At 39.3% G+C, this 24,448-nt stretch overlaps 1 protein-coding gene and 1 pseudogene across 4 annotated transcripts in view; one reads left to right on the top strand and one right to left on the bottom strand.

Annotated features, from left to right (window-relative positions):
* The window catches only part of DYNC1I1 (dynein cytoplasmic 1 intermediate chain 1), a 270,147-nt gene that overhangs the window by 15,147 nt on the left and 230,552 nt on the right, over positions 1-24,448 (top strand). For 2 of the 4 annotated variants that reach the window (XM_039236275.1, XM_039236274.1), the window contains exon 4: positions 9,810-9,869. The exons of the other annotated variants lie outside the window; for them this stretch is intronic. In XM_039236275.1, coding sequence (XP_039092206.1) covers positions 9,810-9,869 — 60 coding nt within the window. The remainder of the gene's footprint in view (positions 1-9,809; positions 9,870-24,448) is intronic. 4 annotated transcript variants of the gene reach the window in all.
* LOC120234403 lies at positions 14,189-23,499 on the bottom strand (annotated as a pseudogene).

Genomic DNA, 24,448 nt, shown 5'->3' with positions numbered 1-24,448 from the left:
ATATCATTATACAAGCTGTTGAATTGGCTTTTCTAATCAAGTGTCTCTCTTTTCCCATTTCAATACATTTTCATCTTATCTAATATCTACATTTTTTTCAGATTTCTCCAAGTGCCCCAAAATAATCCTATTGTATTTAAAATTGATCCCTGTCCTCCAGCTGTCAGCATCTAGTAACCAAAACTCTTATATCTATAGATTTTCTCTAGGGAGATAGGTCCCTCCCAAAGGGTCATAAATGCAGCAGCAGAAGAAATGTCTTTCGAAGCACTTAACAGGAGAACAAAGGTACAAAGGGGAATGGATTAGAGTTCATTCAGGCTTTCAGCTTCTGTGTACTCTAGATTCGAATTTGGGACAAAGGAACAGATATCTGCAGACCCTGTGCTGTTCAACTTATAAACATCAGGCTTCTATGTAGTGTATATTGTTTCATGTTGACAGAATATTTTGATAAAATTTACATACTTGTAAACTCCATCTTTCCCTGATCTACTGCCTAGTGAACTCTCAAATAAGGAAAGTAGAATAATTTGCTTGTGGGCCAAGTTGTGCAGGCTGCACCTTTCTTTTCTCAGTGGTTTCAGGAGAGGAAAATGTGCTAAGAGGCAACATGGGGTTAATGCCCAACAGAAAATCCTTAGGACTTTCATTTTTATCCACAATCAAATTTCACAGGATTCTCTCACACTACATAAGCCTCAAAGGACTTTTGATCCTTTTTTGGTGAAATCATCACCCTCTTTTAAGGGACTCTGATGAATCAGAGGCTAAAGGGAAGATATTAAGGTTTTGGTAAAGGTGAGGAAGTATGATAAAAATAATGTAATTATTTAATAAACATTGGAGGAAAGTTAATAAGCCTATTAACATTGTATACATACAGAATTTTTAAAAGTATTATTATGTAAAGAAAAGTTGATTGAATGCCACCAGTTAATTGCACTTTAGAGAGACCAATATCACTGATTCAAGACTGGTTAAAAGTCAGTCTCTTTGGAAATTAAAATAAAAGGCACTCCATAGGATTTTCTTTTTATGTAACACATTAACAGATGAAACATTTTTGATGTCTTACCATTTGGTGTTCAGGAGAGTGCACTGTAAAAGCAAACACCTATAGCCCCAGTAATGCAGCAAGCAAAGGGTTGCTCTGCTTTCTTGTAGAGAAACTGCTTGCTTGACAGCCCAGCGCCCATGAAAGACGTGAGGAAAACGTGTCTTTGTTCTGTCATGGAAAGTCTTACATTTCTTCTTGAAACCAGCTCCGATGGACTTCCTGCATGGCTTTGGGTACGGCCTGTAGTGGCACTCGGTGTTAGGTCTTTGACAGTAGCCAACAGAGGAAAGATTCTCATGCAGTAAATTAAGAAAAATACTTTTTAAAAGACCCCATATAAGTATGTATTTCACTGTCTCAGCCTTCTCTCTGACATCAGAAGAAATACGTAAAGAAATAGCTGAAGCTGGAAAGTAAAATGTCAACTCAGTATTTAAATGCCATCCTTAATTAATTGGCGCCATGTTAATGCCAGTGACAGGTTGAGTGATATGACAGATTTAAAATGCCCTTATTATTCAGTACATTACCTTTGGAAATTGCGCTTATAAAAATAGGTATTTGGGAGGTAACGCTGACTGGAGGCTTTCTACTTGGCACTATGCTCACACTGGCCCAAACTGTTTTCTTTATCTGATTAGTGATGAGTGATTTGTTTGACAGAGAAGTCATATGGGACAAGTGTGCAGAGACCCTGCGATTCAGTGGAGTTCAGTATCCTGCCCTCGAGCTGCTGCTCGGCCTTAGAAAAGGAAGAATGTGAGAAGTTGAGTTCGAACGCAGTGGCTTCAGGAGCTAAATAAAGTTACGGAGTTCATTTGGTAGAGAAGATAGCTGGCCTTCTCTTTATTCTCAGCACAGATCTCAGCTCGGGAAAGATCAACGATGTTACGCCAGACATGCCCTGTTTTAGTCTTTCCTTTTTTAGTAAAGAAAGTAAAAACTATTTCCTTGGGAGTCAACTTGCCCTCACTTCTCACACCCAGAGGCAGAAAAGGCAACTAAGAACATCCATTTGTTTCTTCATTGACCTGCTTGTTCACGAAATAGTTAAGAATTCATTATGTGAAAGATACACGGTAAATGTTAGACCTGCAAGGAAGATAAAGAGAAAGAATGTTATCACTTCTAAGAGCCTGCTTCCAGTAAATTGACAGATTTAATTTGAAGCCATCTAAGGAAATATTGCTACTTAATTACAGGTCTCAAATATTTGTCATAGAGATGAGCAGTGATGTCATAAGCCATTATTCCCAAACCATCCATAATTAATTTGTAGTATATTCATTTGGGACAAGTGATTTTCTTTCATTACTACCCTACGAAGAGTCTTGACACATATTAGGTATTTGATAAATATTTACTGACACGTGTGTGTGTGTGTGTGTGTGTGTGTGTGTGCACATACTTATGCACAGGCTTAGTTCGCAAAATATTGGGTAGGATGAGTGCAGGACGAGAAAAGTGAGGGGGATGGGGGCAAAAGCAGGGTAGTTCAAGGTTGCTGGACAAGTTGCCTGAAGGTGGACTTTGCTGAAGGAGAACCGCTGGCAGCAGTTATAGGACTGAGGTAGAAGGCGAGCGCTTCGTCACAGAAACAAGGCCAGAAATCCAGGCACTGGACTCAGGGCAGAAAGTCAGAGTGGGGACTAGCAGTGTGTTTGGCTTGATGCCGATACCTTTGGGCTTTGTAACAGTGCTCATTATTTCCTGTAGATCATCCTCAGATGTGGGCTTCAATCTGGGTTTTGGACTGTAGATTAGCAAAGAGAGCTGGGAAATAAGAAGCCCAAGTGTTTCTCTATTTCTGTCCCAGAGAGAGACAAGTTATTTCTGAATGAGGTTATGAGGTTATTGAGCACAAATGTATTTAGAGAGCATGGCATTTGAGCTGAGCCTTACAGAATGCATATGCTTTGGACAAGTCGGGTTGAGAGAAAGGACGTTCCAGATGGTGGAAAGCCATACACAAAGGAAAGGGGCGGGGGTGTTAGGGGAGGTAGAATGCATGTTAAGGAGGCAGTATTGAAGGAGCTGAGTCTGGAAAACAAGGATGACCTTTGTGATAGTTGTAATCCCTGCCTCCCATACCTGGTGGCTGTTTATTGAATTCACTTGGGAACTGGTTACAAACACCGGTACCTAAACCACAGGTCTAGGGAGGCCTGGGATGCTGTAATTTTATAAAGCCCTTAACTCTGAGGATTGGTGAGGAAGCATTGGTCTGATATAAAGGCTTGAAGGCCTAAACAAGGGCTGTGGGGTGGAAAAAGAAATAAAAGACAGATGAGACGAGAAAGGTGAAATGGCTCTGGTGTGCATATGAGTATCTCCAAAAGGCATGTGAAAAAGTGGACTTGGAGCTCAATGGTGATGAGGACATTGTGGTTATTTTTTGCAGAGGGTTGATAGACATCTGTGAAATGGCTTAGGGTTAGAGTACAGAGGTGAGGGAAGGAGTAATCCTAATTGGGGAATGCTTGGCTTTCTAGGGATGCAAGGAATAAGAGCCCTGCTAAAACTGGCCATGAGATTTGATGATTTGGAGGTTGTCATCATCATCACCATCACTATCACCACCATCTCATCAGCATCACCATCATTTTTGTTATTATTATTGCTTATCATGTTTTGTTTCCATAAGTTGAGTTTTTGGAAGCAAAACAAGTCCAGAACAATTCTGTGTTAATTGTTTTTGCTAAACACTGGCATCTTGCTATTCAAAAGAGCTCTACTGATTTTATTTATTTTTTTAAATGTTTTTAAAATTTATTTCTGAGAGAGAGACAGTGTGAGCAGGGGAGGGTCAGAGAGAGAAGGAGGCACAGAATCTGAAACAGGCTCCAGGCTCTAAGCTAGCTGTCAGCATAGAGCCTGATCTAGGCCTTGAACCCACGAACAGTGAGATCATGACCTGAGCCGAAGTCAGACACTTAACCGAGTGAGCCACCCAGGTGCCCCATAAGAACTCTACTGATTTTAATGCCACCAGAAGTGTATGCAAGTTGAGTGTCACATGACAAATGACAGAATTCTTAACTACTGCCTTCCAAATAGTTATCAGTCATTAGTCTCTTATAACGAAAGAAAAGGCCAAAGCAAAGACTCTCTTTAAGGAAGAATTTCAAGACTTTCTACTCAGAGGTTTAATAAAGATGGAAAGAAGAATGGAAACCAGCAACTTGCTGTTGGTAAGAGCTGAACAGGGAGAAGGTACACACTCATCAGAGAGCAAGGTATACACAATACAGACTTCACCTGTTCTACTCCTAAATTATACTTTGAACAAATGACCAGGGATGATTGTTGTTTTGTTTTGTTTTTGAACTTTTACTTCTATTTAATAAACTGAAACTGAGCAAATAAAATTGGACCAATGGTGGGAGAATTTTATAAGAAGTTACTGATGAATTGCTAGAAAGTTTAAAATATAAAGTTCTGTTAGTCTTTGAACAGGTCACTGCTAATTTGAAGCATTTCTATATTTTGTCTATTTTATTTTAAAAAATATTGAAAAACACATTGTCTCCCGAATTGTAAACTTAATGTTACATGGTAGGCCTTTAGAGATGAGATGCCAGAGGCTACATTCTCTGGCATGTTTAAGGTCAAATAAGTGAATGATTACTTTCCATGGTGTGGGAAGCTTCTGTACCTAGTAGTCTGAAACAAAGTTGGGAAAGGTCTCAAACTGCCAATCTAACTGTGGGACTATAGAGCCATGACAATGCCCCTTAGTCCAGAGTAGGCAGAGAATTATTGGGGTATTCAGGATCTGTGCAAACATCAGGTTCTCTATGAAAGATCAGAAATCTTCCCTTAAATCCTTCCCTTAGAGTTAATCTAAGAAATAGCCTGCAACTGATGAATGCAGACAAATGCAGCTCTTAAAAGTAAGCAAACAAATAACACCAGGATGGTTTTCCATATAGGAACACAAGACAAAATCTAATAGACGTAGCTAAAGAAACATTTCACCTATCAGAAAGGGTTTGCCTGGGAATCCCAGTAATTAGGGGGAAAAGGGAGACTCTGAGAGCACTGAGTGGGGGTATGTCTTGTTTTACAGAAAGAGGCAGACATGATGGAGGGGCAGGTGGGGCCGGGAAAAGCTGTAGTAGTAAAACATTCAGCTTCATTTTCTCTAGTCCCAAACACACTACTGGTCATCTGGCTTCTCAGGATGCTGGCCTTCAAGGAGAGACGACTTTATCCTGTGTGTGTAATTGCTCTGCCTGGCAGTTAATGTTCTCATGATAAATTGGTAAATTGACATCTAAAATACAACAGCCTTTTATTAGACCTAGTAAACCATCTCAACTGCTTAAGTCCAATAAACTAGGCACTGATGAAAATGAGTCTGTTACCTCCAAATCCTAACCCCGTCCTTACAACACCAGGTCAAATGGAATCTCTGATCTTTTCGGAGGGAGAGTGTTTCCCTGTTCTGGCTTCCAAAGGATAATGAGTACAGTCCAATGCCTGGCAGGCTGGCACCGAGTAAACACTTGCTGAAAGGAAACGATAGCTTTCATTATTATTCATCTTTCTTGTGGCATTTATTTATTTTTTCAGCTAACATTTATTGAAACTTGAAACTGTGCCAGGCCCTGGGCACATAATGACAACTGCTTTCTTTTTTGTGTGTATGTTCATTATATCATTAGGTATAAATATTCATATATTCATACATCTCATTCCTTCACTAAAATGTAAGATTCTTAAGTGCAAGTCTCATGTCTCACACCACTTATGTGGCATATTTTACTCTCTGCCTTATTCTATCAAACTATTTATACATGTTTTATCTCTCTATAAGAGTTGTAGGTTCCTTGAGAATTCTTTTCATCCCCTTTCATAGTATTTTACACAGTAGGTCTTTAAGAGATATTTATTGAGTAAAGTAAGTGAATGCTCTTATCGAAAAAATCTCTTCCTGCACATATTGATTGGTTCATTCCAAAAATGACTGACAACTGGAACTAATTACTCTAATAAGCAGGGTGGTTTCTATACAACAATATTTTGGGGTAGTTTATGATGTTCACAAATGTTTGTTTACTTACAATTTCACTACTTCTTTCATTTAAAAATTTAAACTACCTGGCAAGATTTCACACTACCCAAGAAGCTGTGGGGAAACCATCATTTTATTTTCAGTGATATATTAACTTGATATGAAGATGATCAGGAAGTAAAGTCTGTGTCAGTTGGTTATAAAAGCTATATCAATTGGAGAAGAGAGAACTGAAAGACAGTCTAATAGTCATCCAATGATTTAAAATATTAGGGGAAAAAAACAGCTTTAAAGGGTCTCGAGGCCAGTGTCTTCATTTTGCTGAGGATAGAGAGCTCTGTCAGGATGCGTAGTAGAGTCACACCCCAAACTCAAATCTCCCACCCAGAGGACCAAGTGTGGCTCTCTCCAGGGTCCTGCCCATCCATGGAGAAGTTCTGAAGTTCTGCAAGCTTGCACAGAAGGAATTCAGCAGACGTTCATACACATGTCTAGCCTACTCTTGGAAATACAGACAACCTTTGCCCATTTAATGTAGTGGCTTTAAGTTCTTTTTCAAAGAAAAAGGGCATTCTGTGCACGTCGGACCACCCCACCCCATGGACAATAATGGGAAATATGAGAAGAAAATAAAACTGGCACACCTGATAGCATCCTTGGCTTGACTCCCTATCCCACTGCTCATTCTGACGATGACTATGATTTCTTTTACTGGATGATATGAGTGTGACTGTGGGTGCTGTTGGCTTGTTACATAGACCAGGTTTTGTTGTTCTGCCTGAGTAAAGGCAAACTCCAGACTGCTGACCTGTAGACTTTTTGAGTGGTTCTGATGGAATCATCATTTTTACTTCTTAAGGTTACAGTGAGTACAGATGAGCTGTCAGATAAGTAACAGGACAGCCAGACCAGCCGGGAGCTGCTGCATTCTTCACCTGCCTGGGAGAAGTGAAAAGGTCAAAAAAGGTTGTCCCGTAAGAAACCTAAGGCAAATTGAGGGCCAAGTAGCTTATCCCACCCCTTAGAGGGGAGTGCTTCTCACAGTCAGCCAGAGCCAGAGGCTGCTGTTGTGTCTATAGCCAAAGAAATACCCCTAAAGACAAAAGGTTTGATCTCCAAAAGATATGTGATTAGCAAATATGAATCACTGTACCAGATTCTGCTACTTCCACCATTTGAAACAGGTGAAGGAATCAGTGTCCAGAACCAGGAAAGGCTGCTTTTCTTGAGCAAAGAAAGAGTCCAGACCAGGGGTTCTCACCCCTGGCTGCACATTAGAATTACCTGGAGAGTTTTCAGGAATACAGATGCTTGGATCTTACCCTGCACATTCTGGTTTAATTGGTCTGAAAGTGGCCTGGGCCTTAGGCCAGATTGAGTTAATCACAGGCTTAGAGGCTGACATATTTTAGGATCAGTGATGCTTTCTGCCTGCTGACTAATGAAAGCAGAAGTCCAGCCCAGTCATTCTCTAAAGGTGGTTCCAGGGTCAGCTATTAGCATTACCTGGGAATTTGTTAGAGTACAACCTCTCAGGCCCCACCCCAGACCTACTGAATTAGAATTGCTGGGGTTGGAGATCAGCATTCTGTATTTTTGTAAGCCCTCCACATGATTCTGATCCTTGTCAGGTTTGAAAACCACTGATCTAAGTCAAGACTTTGGTACCCAAAGTGTGGTCGACAGACTGGTAACATCTATATCTCCTGGAGCCTGTTAGAAATGTCATAGACCTACTAAATCAGAATCTGCATTTTGACAGTATTCCCAGATATGTGTATGCGCACTGAAATTTGAGAAGCACTGGTCTAAGAAACAGTGGCTGATTAGTGTTCTCACTGGATTTTAGTTGTCATGTTTCAGAACGTTCAGGTACGGGGACAAGAGCACAGCCAGAGCTGATAAGGAAAGCTGTGAATTTGTATCTGTTACCTCTGCAGGAAGAGCCTATCAGTAGGATATTGACTCAAAGACATATCAGTGGTAGATACAGTGAATGTAGTAGTAATAAGAATGGCTACTGTTTATCATATAGTTACATTGAGCTTTATAGGTATAATTGCATGTAATCCCTGTAGAAAACCAGAGGGGGATCATCCATCCACTCATTCATGCATTCAACTAATATTGTATTATATACGTATGTATGCCAGGCACTTTTCTAGGCATATCTCTATAATCTAGGGATATAGCCCACCCACCCAGCCACCCTTGCCCATTATAAGGCTCAAATCTAGATGAAATAGCAAACAGTAATAGATAAACTGACGCATAATAAAGCCGTAGGTCTTATGAAGAAAGGAAAATGTTATAAGGGGTGGAGATGAAGAGTGACAAGGAAGTGCTACAAGGTAGTGAGAGAAGGAAATCCTCTCTGAGCAGGTGACATTTGAGGGAAGACATGCAGTTCTTAGGGGGTAGAATATCAAAGAGGACGTAGTGAGTGGGAGACAGTGGTTAAACATAAGTTTGGAAGATTGCCGCAGGCCAGGTCAGCCTAAAACTAAATTGCCTTATAAGCCATGGTTAAGTCTTTAGAGACCAGGAAACTGAGCAGGGCTTTTCAAACTTTAAGGGGCCTGAAAATGACCTGGGACATTATTAAACTGTAGTGTGCAGTCGGTGAGTCTGCATTTCCAACAAGCTCCAGGGATGCTGCTGATCCTGGTCTATGGGCCACACTTAGATTAAGCAAAAGGTGTGGGGTTCAAGAAAGGTTCTTGTGTGCACTCTGTTCATAGAAGAACAGTTTATCCTCTTTTATTTTTTATATGTTTTTTAAAATGTTTGTTTTTAAACCAAAAAGGAGAAACATGAGCAGGGGAAGGGCAGAGAGAAAGGGAGAGAGAGGATCCCAAACAGGCTCTGTGCACAGTCAGTGCAGAGCCTGATGCTCGGCTGAATCGCAGGAACCCCGAGCTCATGACTTGAGTCGAAATGCGAAAAATAGTTGGATGCGTAACTGACTGAGCCACCTAGGTGCCCCATCCCTTTTCATTTTGTAGGAGAAATAATAAGGAAAACCGAATGCCTTGGTAACTGTTGATACTTTGTACTGTTTCTTGTGAATATTTAAAAGATATAAGATATACCTGGTATCAGAGAGACAAGTGATATCATGCATGATCATCTCAGTATAACACCAAACTACTCTTGAGCCTCAAAATCCAATGCATTATGCTTGCAGTAACTGACTTGAGAAAGCCAGCAGTTGAGCAGTCCTGGAAGTCAGGCTCCCTCTGGCCTGACCTCCCCAGATGTCCCTGCTCTGACCCCGGAGCAGCCTTGCCTTTGGTTCTCTTCACCACGTGGGGGATGCTCCGGATTCCCGGGTGTGGAAGGGCTCTGGGGAGTCCGAGAGACACGAACCGGTTTCCATGCTCAAATCAGTTGGGCTTGAGTAGAAGACAGAACAAACCAAAATGGGGTGGGGGTGGGGTATAGAGTGGCAGTATTTAGCTCAGGGCTTCTTCCTTTCATGAAAACAAGCATAACTTTCAGCATCAAACAGATGTTCAAAGGACAGGACTACTCCTCACTTTCCCCGGTCACTTGATATTCCTGGGGTCTTCCTTGAACCTGGGGCCAGAGAGGGGTTGGAGAAGTGGGGAGATGTTCTGTGTATGTACTGTAGATGCCGCTGCCTTGATGAATGACATGGTTTGGTTTGGTTTGTTTCCCTCCCCTTTTGTTAATTCTCTGTGTTCTCTTTCCTTTGTGCTGCACGATTAGGACCCTGCAGTGGGACACAGACCCCTCAGTGCTCCAGCTGCAGTCAGACTCAGAACTTGGGTATATGTCTGCTCTTTTGTTACTCCTTTCATGATTTCTTTGCTACAGTTGTTTTGAAATGCTGGAGCTCTTGCTTGCTCATGTCCCCCCCCACCCCCCCCTTTTGTTGAACTTCCAGTTTGAGAAGTTTATTTCCTTCTGTTAGTTTTCCTTATAAAGCTGAGCTTTGAAGAAAGTCTCTCTTTGTGGAAAACACCACAAAAAGGTGGCTTTTGATGTCTTCTTAATTCGTGTTCCTGCAAAACAACACTCCTCCAGAACAAATACACAAACACACACCCACCCTTCTGCTTCAAGGTGGGGTGCACGCTTTCTGAGGGAGGAGATACATTTGATAATACCCTAACCAGCCTTCCCCTTTACTAACAAATTGCCTTAGGTTCTGTCTCAAATTGATATGAAAATGTCCTGTCTTGTTTGTTTCCTTTCCTTTTTACTTTTCTGGGGGACTCACAGTAAATATTTAATATGAATTAAGTTTGAAGATATAAAGATTCTTGTTAAATTAAAAGCACATTCATTGAATTTCTCAATATTAAGAAGTCTCAGATATTTGATGGTGAATAATGTCTCCTACATTGTAAAGACCATTTTTTTTCAGATGGAACTGTACTGTCACAGGTTAAAAGATAGCTTCGGAATGGAAAACTCATCCTCAAAGAATAAAACACACAAGCATATCCTAGAAACTGAATTTCTTTCTCTTGTGGTACTGGAGTGAGCCATAGTGACTCATGAGATATTGCCAGTGGGGTACTGGGAGCAGCTCGTGCCCAAGCGCAGGAGAGCCAGCCTGTGTGTTTCTCTTCCCAGCTTTGCATTCAGTGAAATCAGCCACGGTGGAAGTATTTACACGTAAAAAGTGATAAATGTTACAAACCAGGGTTTGCTCCCTTTACCTCAAGCCAGTTAACAAACATGTACCAAATATGCCACTTGATCCCTCCATATGTGAATAGCACATTTTATTACAGTATTTTATGAAATTATCATGTTTTCTTTCTGAATTTAACCCCATAAGTCTCAAGGTGGCATTTGTTTACTTGCTTATTTATTTATAATTTATTTTGAATTCCTGAGATTCCTGGACATGGATCTATGGGTCTCTATCCATGTCAGTGCCTGCTGTAGGTGTCCAGGGAGGTTGAAGGACTGTCTGGGTGTTAGATTAAATGCCATCTGCCTGTGTCCCTTTATATATGCAAGAGTTCTCAGAAAACCCACAGCCCTGCCAAACCAAGGAAATATCGCAACATTTCAAGTAACTGACTGAAAACACTTTTTCAACATTACTAAATTTTGGGCTATTTAGTTTTGTAGTGTATTGTATGTCACATTTAAATTTTTATTACTTGAATGATCAAGAAATGTGGCTTAAATCAAGCACAGAAACATGAAGATATAGCCTTGTTACAACTGAGGGGAATTTCAGAGTGCAACCCTTCAATATTTCATTGTTTTAAGAAAAAATAGAGGATGGAACTAGCACACACTCTACCCGATGCACTTAAATTAACAGATTTTTAGACAGATTGTGGCATTGCTAAATTACACTTGCTGATGTGGAACAGTTGGGACTTTTCCCATTTGTATGTGTTTTCTAAGCTAAAACTCAGTTGACTACGCAGATTAAAACTTGTGACTTATTCTGGGGAGATGGCATATTTGTGACTCCCACCTTGCCTGTCACATTTTACTTCAGAGCAGACCCAGTGAGTCAGAGAAAGATGAGAAATGAGATTTTCTGTTCGCTGAGTTGTTGGTCATAGAGAGTTTGTAAGGGGCACTGAGAGACTATTGGAGAGAGGAGATGATTTTAGCCAGGTTACAATTTCAGATGCTGATTAGTGAAAATTTCCCTTTTCTGACAGTCGGTGTAGGGCAGTCTTTCTCTTATACACAGTTTTATGAAATGTACCTCAGGCAACAAGACTTTTCTGGAGATTTTATCTCCTCTTCTTGATGCTTGGCATGGGGTTGACCATAGGCCATAGCTTGCCCTGTCCCTTGGTTGTTTTTTTTTTAAATTGAAGTATAGTTGACATACACTTGTTTTTTTTACAACAACTTTATTGAAGTATAATTGACAAAAAAAATGCACACATTCATTCAGATTGGTAAGTTTTAACATGTGTATACATTTTATGAAATCTTCACCACAACAAAGATAATAAACAGAGTCATCATCTCCCAGTTTCCTCACAGCCCTTGGCAACTCTCACCCTGCTTCCTCTTACCCCTCAAGACAATTGATCTGCTTTCTGTCACTATACGTTGATTTATATTTCCTAGAATATTATATAAATGAAACCATGCGATATGTACTCTTTTGACTGACTTCTTTCATGCAGAATAACTGTTTTGACACTGATTCATGTGAGGTGTTCATCAACATTGGCAAATTTATTGGCCTAAAGTTGTGTATGTATTCTCTTATTATTTTTTAAACATCTACAGAATCTGTAGGTACAGTCACCTCTCTCATTCTTCATATTGGCAGACTTTGTCTTATGTCTTTGTCTTCTGGTAAGTATGGCTAGAGGTTTATCAACTTTATTGATATTCTTAAAGAACCAGAATTTGGTTTCATTGGTTTTCTCTATTTTTCTATTTTCTGTTTCATCAATTTCTACTCTGATATTAATGATTTCTTTGACCTACTTTGTGTTTAATATGCTTTTCCTCTTCTAGTTTCTTAAAGTGGAATCAGAGGTCATTGACTTGAGACCTTTCTTCACTTTTTTTTTTTAGTTTAGTTTTTAATGTTTATTTATTTTGAGAGAGAGAAAGAGTGTGAATGGGGAAGGGATAGAAGAAGAGGGAGAGAGAATCCCAAGCCCTGGTGCAGGCTCAATCTCAGAACTGTGAGATCATGACTTGAACTGAAATCAAGAGTTGGGTGCTTAGCCGAATGAACCACTCAGGTGCCCCTAGACCTTTCTTTGTTTCTAACATAGGTATGTAGTGCTATAAAATTCTCCTTAACTGCTGCTTCGTGGTATCTTGCAAATTTTGATATATTCCTATCATTTTCATTTAATTCAAAATACTTTCCAGTTTCCCCTTTTTATTTCATCTTTAACTGATGAGCTATTTGGACGTGTGTTATTTAGTTTCCACATATTTGGGGTTTTTCCAGAGATCTTTCCGTTATTGATTTCTAATTAAATCATTTTGTGGTTAGAGAACATATTTTCTATTTTTGTGTCCTTTTAATTTGTTCAGACTTACTTTATGGTCCATAGTATGATCTGTTTTAGTAAATGCCCTATGTGCCCTTGAAAAGGTTGTGTTGTGTTGTTGTTGGGTAAATGTTCTATAAATATCAGTTAGGTCAATTTGGTTGATTATGTTGTTTCAGTCTTCCATATCTTTTGCTAATATTCTGTCTGTTGACTCTATCAATTATTGCTAGAGGGGTGAGATTTTCAACTACAGTTTTGAGTTTTTCTATTTCTTGCAATTCTGTCAGATTGGGCTTCATGTATTTTGAAATTTTGTATTAGGTGCATAAATGTTTAGGATTCTTATGTCTCTCTTGATAAATTGATCTGTTTATCATTATGAAATGAACTTCTTTGGTAATGTATTTTGCTCTGAAATCTCCTTTGTGTGACATTAATATTAAATATAAATATAAATGTATATTTAATTAATTTAATTAATATTAAATATAAATGTAAAACCACTCTAGCTTTCTTTTGATTAGTGTTAGCATGGTATATCTTTTTTCACTCTTTAACTTTTAGTTTCATTTGTTTCTTTACATTAAAAGTACATTTCTTATAGGCAACATGTAATTGGGCTTTGTATCTTTATCTATTCTGATAATCTCTGTCTTTTAATTGGGATATTTGCACTATTTGCATTTAATGTGATTATTGATATGGTTGGGCTTACATCTATAATCCTGATATTTGTTCTTTATTTGTTCTATGCATTAAAAGGCAAAAGATTTATGCGAACTGAAGAGAAACCAGAGTATTGTCCTATGTATTCTTCTTTCCTTTTATTATTATTTTTGGTGCTTCCTTTTGTATTATTGAATTTTTTCTTATTCTATTTTATATTTTTCTTGACTTATTAGCTGCATCTCTTTGCTTTATTATTTTAGTGGTTGTTTTAGTGCTTATCTTTAACTTATCACAATCTACCTTCCAATGATATTATTCCACTTTCTGTATAGCATAAGAACCTTAATACATTTATATTTAACTTCTTGACTTTCGTGGTATTGCTTCCATACATTTTATTTTTATGTTACAAAGAATACACTGCATTATTTTTGTTTTTATGTAACTAGCCAATTATCACTGAGATTAAAATAATATGATATTTTCCAACTTGGCGATGTGAACCACTGACTTTGGGCCCAGGATATTGCCTCCTCAGTGATGGTAGATCTCATTGTATCTGTCATTGTAAATGGTTCTGATGGCTTTCACCAGCTTAGCCAGAGTTCCTTTGTCTTCTGAGTTAACCTGTGTGAAGGCGACAGTGGTGCAGGTCTTCCTGTGGACCAGACATCCCAGCCTGGCCTTCCCCTTGATGAAGCAGTAGGGAACCCCCATCTTATGACCCAGGGCAGGCAGCTGAGCTTTCTTGCTTTCCCCCAAGGTCACGATGGTGTTAACCCCAGCTCAAAGTACAGGCGGCCTCTTAGTGGGAACATCCCCTTTGCCGGCGGCTCTCTTCTAAGCCCAGGCCAGCAATCCCTGCTTCATCTCTTGCTTGGTCTCTGGTCTGTATTTGTGGGCCAGCTTAAGCAGTTGAGTAGCTGTTTGGCGATCCAGGGCCTGGGTGAACTGGTTAATCACAGGAGGCACTTTTAGATGTTTATAGAGAATAAGCCTTTGCTGCTGTGGCAGGATGTAGTGGGGCCATTTTGACAAAGTGCATGAGGCCCCTTTTGGGCTGGATGTCCTGTCTGATGACAAAATTCTTGGGCCTTTTCTCAAACAGGGGTTGACTACCTTCTTGGCTTCCCACGTCTTCATAACAACAGGGGCTGGGGCCACCTTCTTCCCCTTGGCCTTCTTTCCTTTGGCATCTTGGAGAGCTGGAGGAGGGAGAAAGACTATCTGTGTTTTATTTTGGATAATTTCCATTGTTTGTATGTGTGTATGTTCACTAATCTTTTATTTTGCAATTCCTAGTATTCCAAAAAAAAGCCTACTCAGTGACTTGTTAATTTCATACATCATAATTTTCCTCTCTAGAAGTTCACTTTGGGTCTTTCAAAGAAATAGTGTGAGGTTCCTCAGGGTCTTAGTTGGTTTACCTTCCAACTCTTGACTTCAGCTCAGGTCATGATCTCGTGGTTCATGGGTTCACGCCCCGGCTTGGACCCTGTGCTGGCTGTCTCTCTCAAAATAAATACATAAACTTAAAAGGAGAAATCTTGTATGTTTCTACTTAACTTTCTGAACACTTGAAGTACAGTTTTAATCTGCTTTAGTTCTAGGTTACTTGCAAGTGATGGACATATTTTTTCACTATAGTCATCTTTTTCCTGTTTCTTTGTAGGTCTGCTAATTTTTGTTTGATGGCAGATATTGTGAATATTGGTTTGTTAGGTATTGTCTATATTTGACTTTCTAGAAATCTTCTTGAGATTTGTTCTGAGATACAGTTAATTCACTTGGAAATAATTTGATCCTTTCAAGTCCTTCTTTTAAGATTTCTTAGTTGGGACTGATACAGTGCTCAGCCTGGGGGTAAGTAATTCCTGCATTGTACACAATGACCCATAAATCTTGAGGTTTTCTAGCCTAGTCTGTGGGTACAGGCACGGACCGTGTGAGTGCCCAGAACTGTTACCTTTATTTTTTCAGGTAGTTCTTTCCTTGGCCTCTGATGATTTCCTCACATACTTGCACTAGATCAGTACCAAGAGCATTCTCAGGAGCAACCCTTTGAAGATCTTTTGAGTTTTCTCTTGTTGTAGTATTCTTTTCTATTATTTTGTCCTGTGAATTCTAACTGTCTTGGTATCCCTAGACTCTCACTTGTCTCCTTAACTTAGGGGGTCTGCTAGATTTCATCTGAATTTCTTCCCTGCACCTTGGCCTGAGAACTCTCTCAAGGCAGTAAGCTGGGGCAATTATTGGACTCATCTTTTGATGAGGGTGGTAGGTGTTTGAGAAAATCTAGCCAGGCAGTTTTAGAGGACTTTTCACATTTAAAACCATTTCCATTTGACTAACAGAACAGTAATAACCTCATTAGCCTTTGATGAAGTATCCCTCTTTTTATTTGTTCTTTAAGTTTTATCAGATGTTCTTACATTATGTTTAAATCCCTGGTTTGAATTCATTTTTAAGGTTTCCCACATAATAAGGTCTAGTATTTTCTTGAAAAAAGTGTGGGTTCTATTCTTGAGCTAATGAACAGTCTCTGCCTTTTTTGTTGTTGTTGCAGTTGTTTATTTATTTATTTTGAGAGAGAGCACATGAGGAAGGGAAGGGCAGAAAGAGAGAGTGTCCTGAGCAGGCTACACACTGTCAGTGCAGAGCCTCATGTGGGGCTCAAACACATGAACTGTTAGATCATGACCTAAGCCTAAACCAAGAGTTAGACACTTAAGCAACTGACCCACTCATGTGCCCCAGTCTCTGCCTTTTAAATAAAATATTTTATCTATTTATGAGACAGAGAGAGAGAGACAGACAGACAGAGACAGAGAGAGAGAGCATGAGTCAGGGAGGGGCAGAGAAAGAAGGGGACAGAGGATCTGAAGCAGGCTCCGAGCTGATAGCAATGAGCCTGATGTGGGGCTCAAACTCAAGAACTGTCAATCTCTGCCTTTTTAATAACACCTAATTACACACTCTGCAAAATTGAAATACAGAACAGCAGCTTATAAAGTGTGTGTATCAAAAGATAATATTAAAATATATTCCAGAGTCTGTAAATAAAATTTGACCCATGAAAACTTTAATAAACTGGTTTTAACAGATTCAATTAAGAGTCCTGAGAGAGAGGAAGCACTTTACTTACCTCTTATGATACTCATTTATCCAGTCATCAAACATTTCTTGAAATGCTACTCGCTATCTGCCAGTCTTTATTTTCTGTTCTCAAGAACGTTGGTAAGCCGGTAAAGGATGTTTTCTGTTCCACACTAGCAGCAGGATTTTCATAAAACTTTATTCTTTTTAAATTTCCGTTTCAGAAAAATGAATATGACCAGTTAGCAAGGATGTTTGCTTATATTTTGGTACTAAGTGACTTAAAGAATTGTTTAAATTTATAGCTTTATGTTGCAACTTCTGCAGAAAGTTGTTCATGGATGTAAAGTCAGCACAAGACCATTTCTATCAAATTTTTATATTATTATTGTTTTTTATGTAATACTGGAAAGAACACACTTCTCTACCACCTGTCCTTGTAATTCTGAACTTTCAAGTGTAAGGTGGACACTTGACAGCAGAACTTCCACTGACATTGCCAGACTGTATTGTAACTGTGACTATTTTCACTTCTCTCTCATCCTGGAAATTTACAAGATTTACTAGTGTTATGAAATTCAAGGCAAACCCTTTGGCTGTGCCTGTTGACTGAGCCAGACTTGACATTTGCTTCTGTTCAGCAAAAATACTTTAGCTGCCAAACTAATATCTCTGCACAGTAAGAAGTAAATATCATGGAAATGAAATAAATACCTCCTCAAATGATTTTTAAAATGTGAACATAGAAAATGGAAACTCGTCACTTTTGGGGTGATCAGAAAAGGTCAGCCATCAAGTTGCTTCCCAGTTCTTGGAGGAAAACATCCACTTAGAACATAGGTGATAAAGGGGGTGAGTGTGGTGAGGGGCTGCCTGCCAGGCTCGCTTCCATTGTGTGGTGGCCCATCATCACCTTTCCTCCATGCGGTGTCCCATTCCCAATCTGAGGAATCGGCTCTTGAGGTGTCACACCTTGACACCTAATTATACTATGGTACAGTGTTTGGGAAACAAATTACCCTTTGTCATTTCATATTACATGAGTTTCTGTGCCCTTGGCTGCCTGTGTTCTCTCTTTCTACGGATGCAGCATTTTCTCATCTGACTCTCATTGGGTGGCTCCCAAGGCCATATTGTCTGCTTTTCTGAGCTTTGGTCTTATATCTCATACAATGGGAGAACCTTCACCACAAACCCACCCATGAGGTACTTATTATTTTACCCCAAAGCATATCTTTCTGTGGGTTCCTCTATGTCTTCCAGTTACACCACTCACTTTTCTTTTCATAAGGCATGAGGCCTTGAAATAATCACCAATCTATTCCTTTTCCTTCACCCTCCATAACAGGTAAACAACTTAAGGCCTACCTTCAATTATTTTCTAGAGTCATCAAAGCACAGTGTATCCTTTCTGTTCCCAGTGCCATAACCACTGAGTGCTTTCTTATCACCTTGGACCAAGTCTCCACATTTGTTAGGTCATTGGTCACAAATCCAATAACCATGTCTCTGGCTGCCTCTTTTGAATTAATGCTTTGCCTGGATTCTCTGTTTGGTTACTGAACCCACCCACTCTCTGCTTGTAGATCCTTTTACAGTTCCTCCCACACTCAGCTTGTAAGGTCCTGAACACAGCCTCTAGTTATTCACTTGTCAAAGAGAGATTTGACACCATTCATTACATGGTTGCTATACTAACACATTTGAAATGTTTCTTTGCAGTGGTCAATTTCTTACACAGTAACTTTCAGTAATTTCTCATTATCTACAGCATAAAGTTCAAGTTCTCTAGCCCAAGGTTTTAAGCCCTCTAAGAATGTGCTCACAGCATACCTCTCTAGACTTAATCTTCCATTGCTCTTTAGCTTACAACTTGTTTCCTGAAAACCTGATCTATCAGGTATACAATATGAATTCAGTCTCCAGATCTTTTTGCACAAGACCGACTCCCTATGTCACTCGTCATTCCTTCCTACCTGAGTAGACTCACCCATCTCATCTTTCAAGACTCACATCAGGCCGTCAGTCTCAGTGAAACTTTATTTATTGAAGCACATAGTAATCTCTCTGTTATACTTTTCTGTCTCATTTACTGTGTGGATCACTTATGTTGGCTCTTATTATTTGCTACCTTTCATTCCTATTTGCCTTTTGATGTATATGTTTGATCTCTTTATTCTGCTCATAATGTTAGGATCAGTCATAGTATCATGCTTCAAAAATTGTGGCTGCTTATAATGATGTTGGCTAAAGTAATTCCTTTGCCGGTTGTCAGAGACACTGTACATACCCACATAAGATGTTTGAACAGGAAAGAAAATGGAACCATTCCCATTCTTGCTGTCTTAGGAAATCTTCTTTGAGAAACCTCAAGGAATTTTAGAAGGAGCACTAGAAACATTCTTTGGCAGCACCGTTAATGCATCATGGGATGAAATACTCACATGCAAATATGCAGGAATAAAACCCAGCAGGATTGAATCTGTGTCCAACGAAGACATTCTTTTATTCCTTAGCCTTGACCTACTTTGGCATCTGTCTAAATAACTTCTTGTCTCTGAGAATATTGTTTCGGGTTTTATCTGCATGAGTTCCAAGTCTCTTCCCTGCTCCAGAGACTTCCCATTATTGCAGTGACCCTTTTTGGTTCCCTGGCTTCTGAGGCCTCATACTGGCTTTTGACCTAAGCTCCTGATGGCTACATTATCTATCTCACTCCTGTCCTGCCACTACATCTAACTGATACATCAACCAGTATTATGATTCCCAGGCGTTGAACACTCTGAGACTGCTATTCCCAGATTACTATTGATAGTCTTTTGTGATTCACAATTTTTAAACTTTGTAGAGTTTCTTAGATGCCTGAAATATATTTTTGTTCTGGCTTTTCTGTGTCTTCCTACAGATGTGTGCATTGTGACATTAAAAAAAATCCAATATAATATCAGGCTCAGTTTTTCTTGCAGCTTTACTTCCCAATGCTGATGATGAATTACAAAATGAATCATGCTCTGATATAAACATATCTTTAAGAATTAGCTAATGGCATCTGTGAAATTCTGAGATGAGAGCCATCTTGCTTAAAGCTTTAGCTGTCTGAAGCCAGTTCTCTGATATTGTTGGCTTCCTTTATGAATCCAGTAGAGATAGTACAGCATTATTTATGCAATTTTCTTAACTGATCCTTAATATGAAATGCCAGAGCATCAAGTTTGCTGTATAGATTCACTGTGATTTGAAATTAGAGAGACTATGAGTTGTATCTTGTGTAACTGGTTCAGGAAGAATTTGATGATGCTCATAGCAGTGATGGAAGCATGTTCAGGTACTCTGAGAGCTTTCATGAGAGTAAAGCTTTTAGTCTCTTTTGGAAGCTTTTGGTCCCTTTCTGGAATCCATCCTTCTACAGTCAGATTTAGCTACTGCTTGGGCAGGTGGGTATCTGTGAGGACTAATATTCATGACAAAGCCTTTTCCTGACCTCCTGTTCAGTCTTTCTACTGAATATTAAGAAAAATTAAGCATAGGCAGCTGGATATCCACATGCAAAAGAATGAAGTGAGACCCATACTTTACAACATCTATAAAGTTGACTCAAAATAGGCCAAAAATCTAAATGTAAGAGCTAAAACTATCAAAGACTTTTAGGAGAAAAGTGGTATAACTCTTTATGGCCTTAGACTGGGCAATGATTTCTTATATAACATCAAAAGTACAAACAACTAATGAAAAAAATAGATAAATTTGACTTCATTCAAAGTGAAAACTTTTATACTTTAATTTTTTTAAATATTTATTTATTGTTGAGAGACAGAGCACAAGCAGGGGAGGGGCAGAGAGAAAGAGACACAGAACCTGAAGCAGGCTCCAGGCTCTGAGCTGTCAGCACAAAGCCTGACGTGGGGCTCAAACCCACAAACCATGAAATCATGACTTGAGCTGAAGTAGGACGCTTAACCAGCTGAGCCACCCAGGCACCCCCCCAAAATTTTTGTATTTTAAAAGACATCACCAAGAAAGTGAAAGGCAACCCAAAGAATGGGAGAAATCATTTGTGAATCATATATCTGATAACAATCTAATATCCAGAATATATAAGCAATCTCTTATAACTCAACAATAAAAAGACAAATAACCCAGTTTTAAAGTGGGCAAAAAATTTGAATAGGCATTTTTCCAAAGAAGGTGTGCAAATGTGAGTCAGCACATGAAAAGATGCTTAACACCATTAGCCATCAGTAAAATGCAAGTTAGAATCACATTGGGATACCACTTCACACTCACTATAATAAAAAGTTAATAATAAAAGTAGACAACGATGTGCAGAAATTGGAATCCTTGTACACTGCTAGTGATTATATAAAGTGGTGAAGCTACTTTGGAAAACAGTCTGGTAGTTCCTCAAAAGGTGTGATGTAGAATTGCCATATTGACCCTACAATTTCTCTGCTAGGTATATACCAATTCTGAGAGAACTTGATTCAGTTTCAAGAGAACTAAAGCCATATGTCCACATAAAAACTTATAAACATCTTTTATAATATTTTTATAATAATATATATTTTATAACATAATATTTTTATAATAGCCTAAAATGGAAACAACACAAATGCCTATCAACTTTTGAATGAATTAAACATAATATGGTATATCCATACAATGGAATATTATTCACCAAGAAAAAGGAATAATATACTGATATATGTTATAACATAGATAAATCTTAAAACATTTCTGTGTGAAAGAAGTGAGACATAAAAGGCCACATATTACATTATTCCAGTTATATGAAAGTAGATAGTCGATTAGTGGTTACCCAGGGCTGGGGACAGGGATCATGAGAAGTGACTGTCAGTGGGCACAGAATTTCTTTGGGGGGTAAGAAAACATTGTACACTTAGATGGTGGTGATGGTTACACATCTTGGGGAATATATTAAAGCCACTAAATTGTACACTTTAAAGAGGGGATTTTATATAATGCAAATATTATTTCAATAAAAGAATTAAGGCACCTTTCATCTTAGATATCTGATCAAAGGGCTCTGCTCCCCCTTGCCATCCATAACCATCTCGCCAGATCCTTGTCCTGTCAAAATTATTTTCCCATTTATATTCTTCACCTTTATTCTTTAAAAAATTTTTCTAACGTTTATTTATTTTTGAGAGAGAGAGAGAGACAGAGAGAGAGGGAGAGAGAGAGAGACAGAGCATGAGTCAGGGAGGGGCAGAGAGAGAGGGAAACACAGAATCCAGAGCAGGCTCCAGGCTCCAGCCTGTCAGCACAGAGCCCAATACAGGGCTCGAACTCACGAACCGTGAGATCAAGCATGACCTGATGCTGAACTGACTGAACCACTCAGGCTCCCCACCTTTATTTTTAAAGGCAATAGATAGAGATTTCTTTGACATCTAGTGGCTTTAGAAGCTGAAGTTCTGATGCTCATGGTTTTGAAAAGAATGGAAATCTTTTCAAACCATAGGTGCAAGACCACGGTAGTCCATTTTGGTAGATAACTCTTTGCTTTGCAAGTATTTTTTCTCTTTATTATTAAAGAATGTTTAATGTATTAATCACTAAAAAAAATATCAGTGAAGTTTTTCTTCAACTGTCATCCACTTTTGAGATGGGAGCCACATAGTATATATTTATTAGAATTTCAGTGGCAATGCACATGTTTCTCATACTGTTAATGATAAGACAGAATCCTTCTGTTTGGAGATATAACCCTTATTTTCTTCAACTTTGGTAGACATCATACACAATGCTTAGGTCACACTTGAGGTTTTCCTCTTTCTTGAATAATGAAACTTTGTAAGCTGCTTAGCAAAGCCATGCTCACCTTAACTGTGGTTGGATAGATATCAGTTGAACCCAAATCAGAAAAGGGAATGGGGATCTGTCTCCGCTCGCTCAAGGGAGTAGTTTTCTTCTTGTGATTCAGAATGTCCCAGCAAGGACAAATGGAGAGAACTGGGGTAGATCAGACTGTGCTTGTGGTGGACTGGAAACGTTTACATCCCCAGCACCAGCAAGTGACCTTCGCAGACTTCAGATAGCTTCGCTTTTTATTCTTTATCAAAACCTGATCTTTCTTTTCAGAAGAAACATTGCAATTTTACTCAGCCAGCTTGTTCAGCCAGGTTGACAGGACTGGTTGGAGAGGAGGCTTCCAGCACTTTTAGTGGGGAGCCCCACCCCAGCCCTGGGGAGATATGGGCCCTATGTCACTCTAGGACCATGTCAGGGTAGCTTGTGAGGGACTGGGGCTCATTGCCCAATTTCTCTGGCATCCCCTGCCTGACGTGTTAGTTTTTAATCTAGGAAAGACTTACACTGGTCTCTTTACCTGCCTCTTGCCTCTCATTCATCTTTGTTCATCTTCGTGCTTGGCCCGTCTCATAGAGCTTTATAAGCTTGGTCCGGGGACATCCTCCCGTCTCAGTGGGACTAAGGCCTCATCCTCTAGGAATTGGCTACAGTCGGGAGCCCCAGGTGAATCTGATTAAGTTATTTCTAACTCACTGGCACTCAGGCTTTAATGGGCATTGGCATCACTGGGCCCTGCCTGCAGAGTTTCTGGTTCAGTAGTTTTCAGGTGGGGCCTGTGAATTTGCCTTCTTACCTGTTCTCAAACGGTACTGTGGCTGCTGGTCAAGGACCCTATTTTGGGAGTCCATGCTCTAGGACTTCTTCTGTTTGGGTTCTCTCTGGATTTATTAAATGTGGTCAAGTGAATCCAAATATACGAGGCCTTATTGTACTTAAATGACATTGAATTGCTCTCTTATGATTATTTAGAACATGATACACATTTAATTCAGTGTATTTAAAATTCTATCAAAGCTCTTATTTTAGAATAAATTACCAAGGTGTAAATACACAGTATAATTTAATAATAATGCCATGTCCACCTGGCATTTGACAATTAAAATCTCAATTTACATTTCTGTAAGATGCCTTCTGCCTTTCTCCCTTTCTAGTCTTCTCTTCTTCCCTCCTTTCCTTCCTCAAACATTTATTTAGTGCCTCTTCTGTCCCTGACACTGAACTGAGGCCCAAGCTACAGAGATGAATCAGTAAGGGATAAAGAAGCAAGCGTGCAGTCATGTCAGACATGAAAAGAGGTGACTACAGTGGCCTGTACTGGGGTGATGGCGGAAGTCTTTTTGTACGTAGGTGAGAGTATGAGCTTTGCAGGAGGGATAGTGGGATGGCAGCTAAGCAATCCCAGAGCCAGAACTGAAGAGCTAGTATGGAATTTATAGCCTAATTAGAAGGAAAAGGAATTATAGTAACATTAGTGCTGCACTGGTTTTTTCCCCTCTATTGCTAAGCAGTTTAATTTGTATCCTTGTATAAAAGAAATATGAACTGATACAGCTTGCATAAAAATATATGATGCTCAAAGTTCATACTTAAATAACTACTGTGTACTTCATCTCTTAAACATTTTATAATAATTTGTCAACTGATAAAATTGTAGAAATAGTTTTCTACAAAAAGGGAAGTTGAAGAAGGCCTCAATCACAGAGTTATATAAATAGATGGATTCTAGATCCACGGACATGCAGGCCCTAGGACTGGCATAGGAAATACTCAGAATGGAGGACTCGGAGAACATACCTG

The sequence above is a fragment of the Hyaena hyaena genome, unplaced genomic scaffold (genome assembly GCF_003009895.1).
Source record: "Hyaena hyaena isolate Hyena2069 unplaced genomic scaffold, ASM300989v1 scaffold_109, whole genome shotgun sequence".
Taxonomy (NCBI): Eukaryota; Metazoa; Chordata; class Mammalia; order Carnivora; family Hyaenidae; genus Hyaena; species Hyaena hyaena.
The sequence above is the reverse complement of the archived record's forward strand: the minus strand, read 5'-3'. Positions and strand labels throughout refer to the sequence as shown.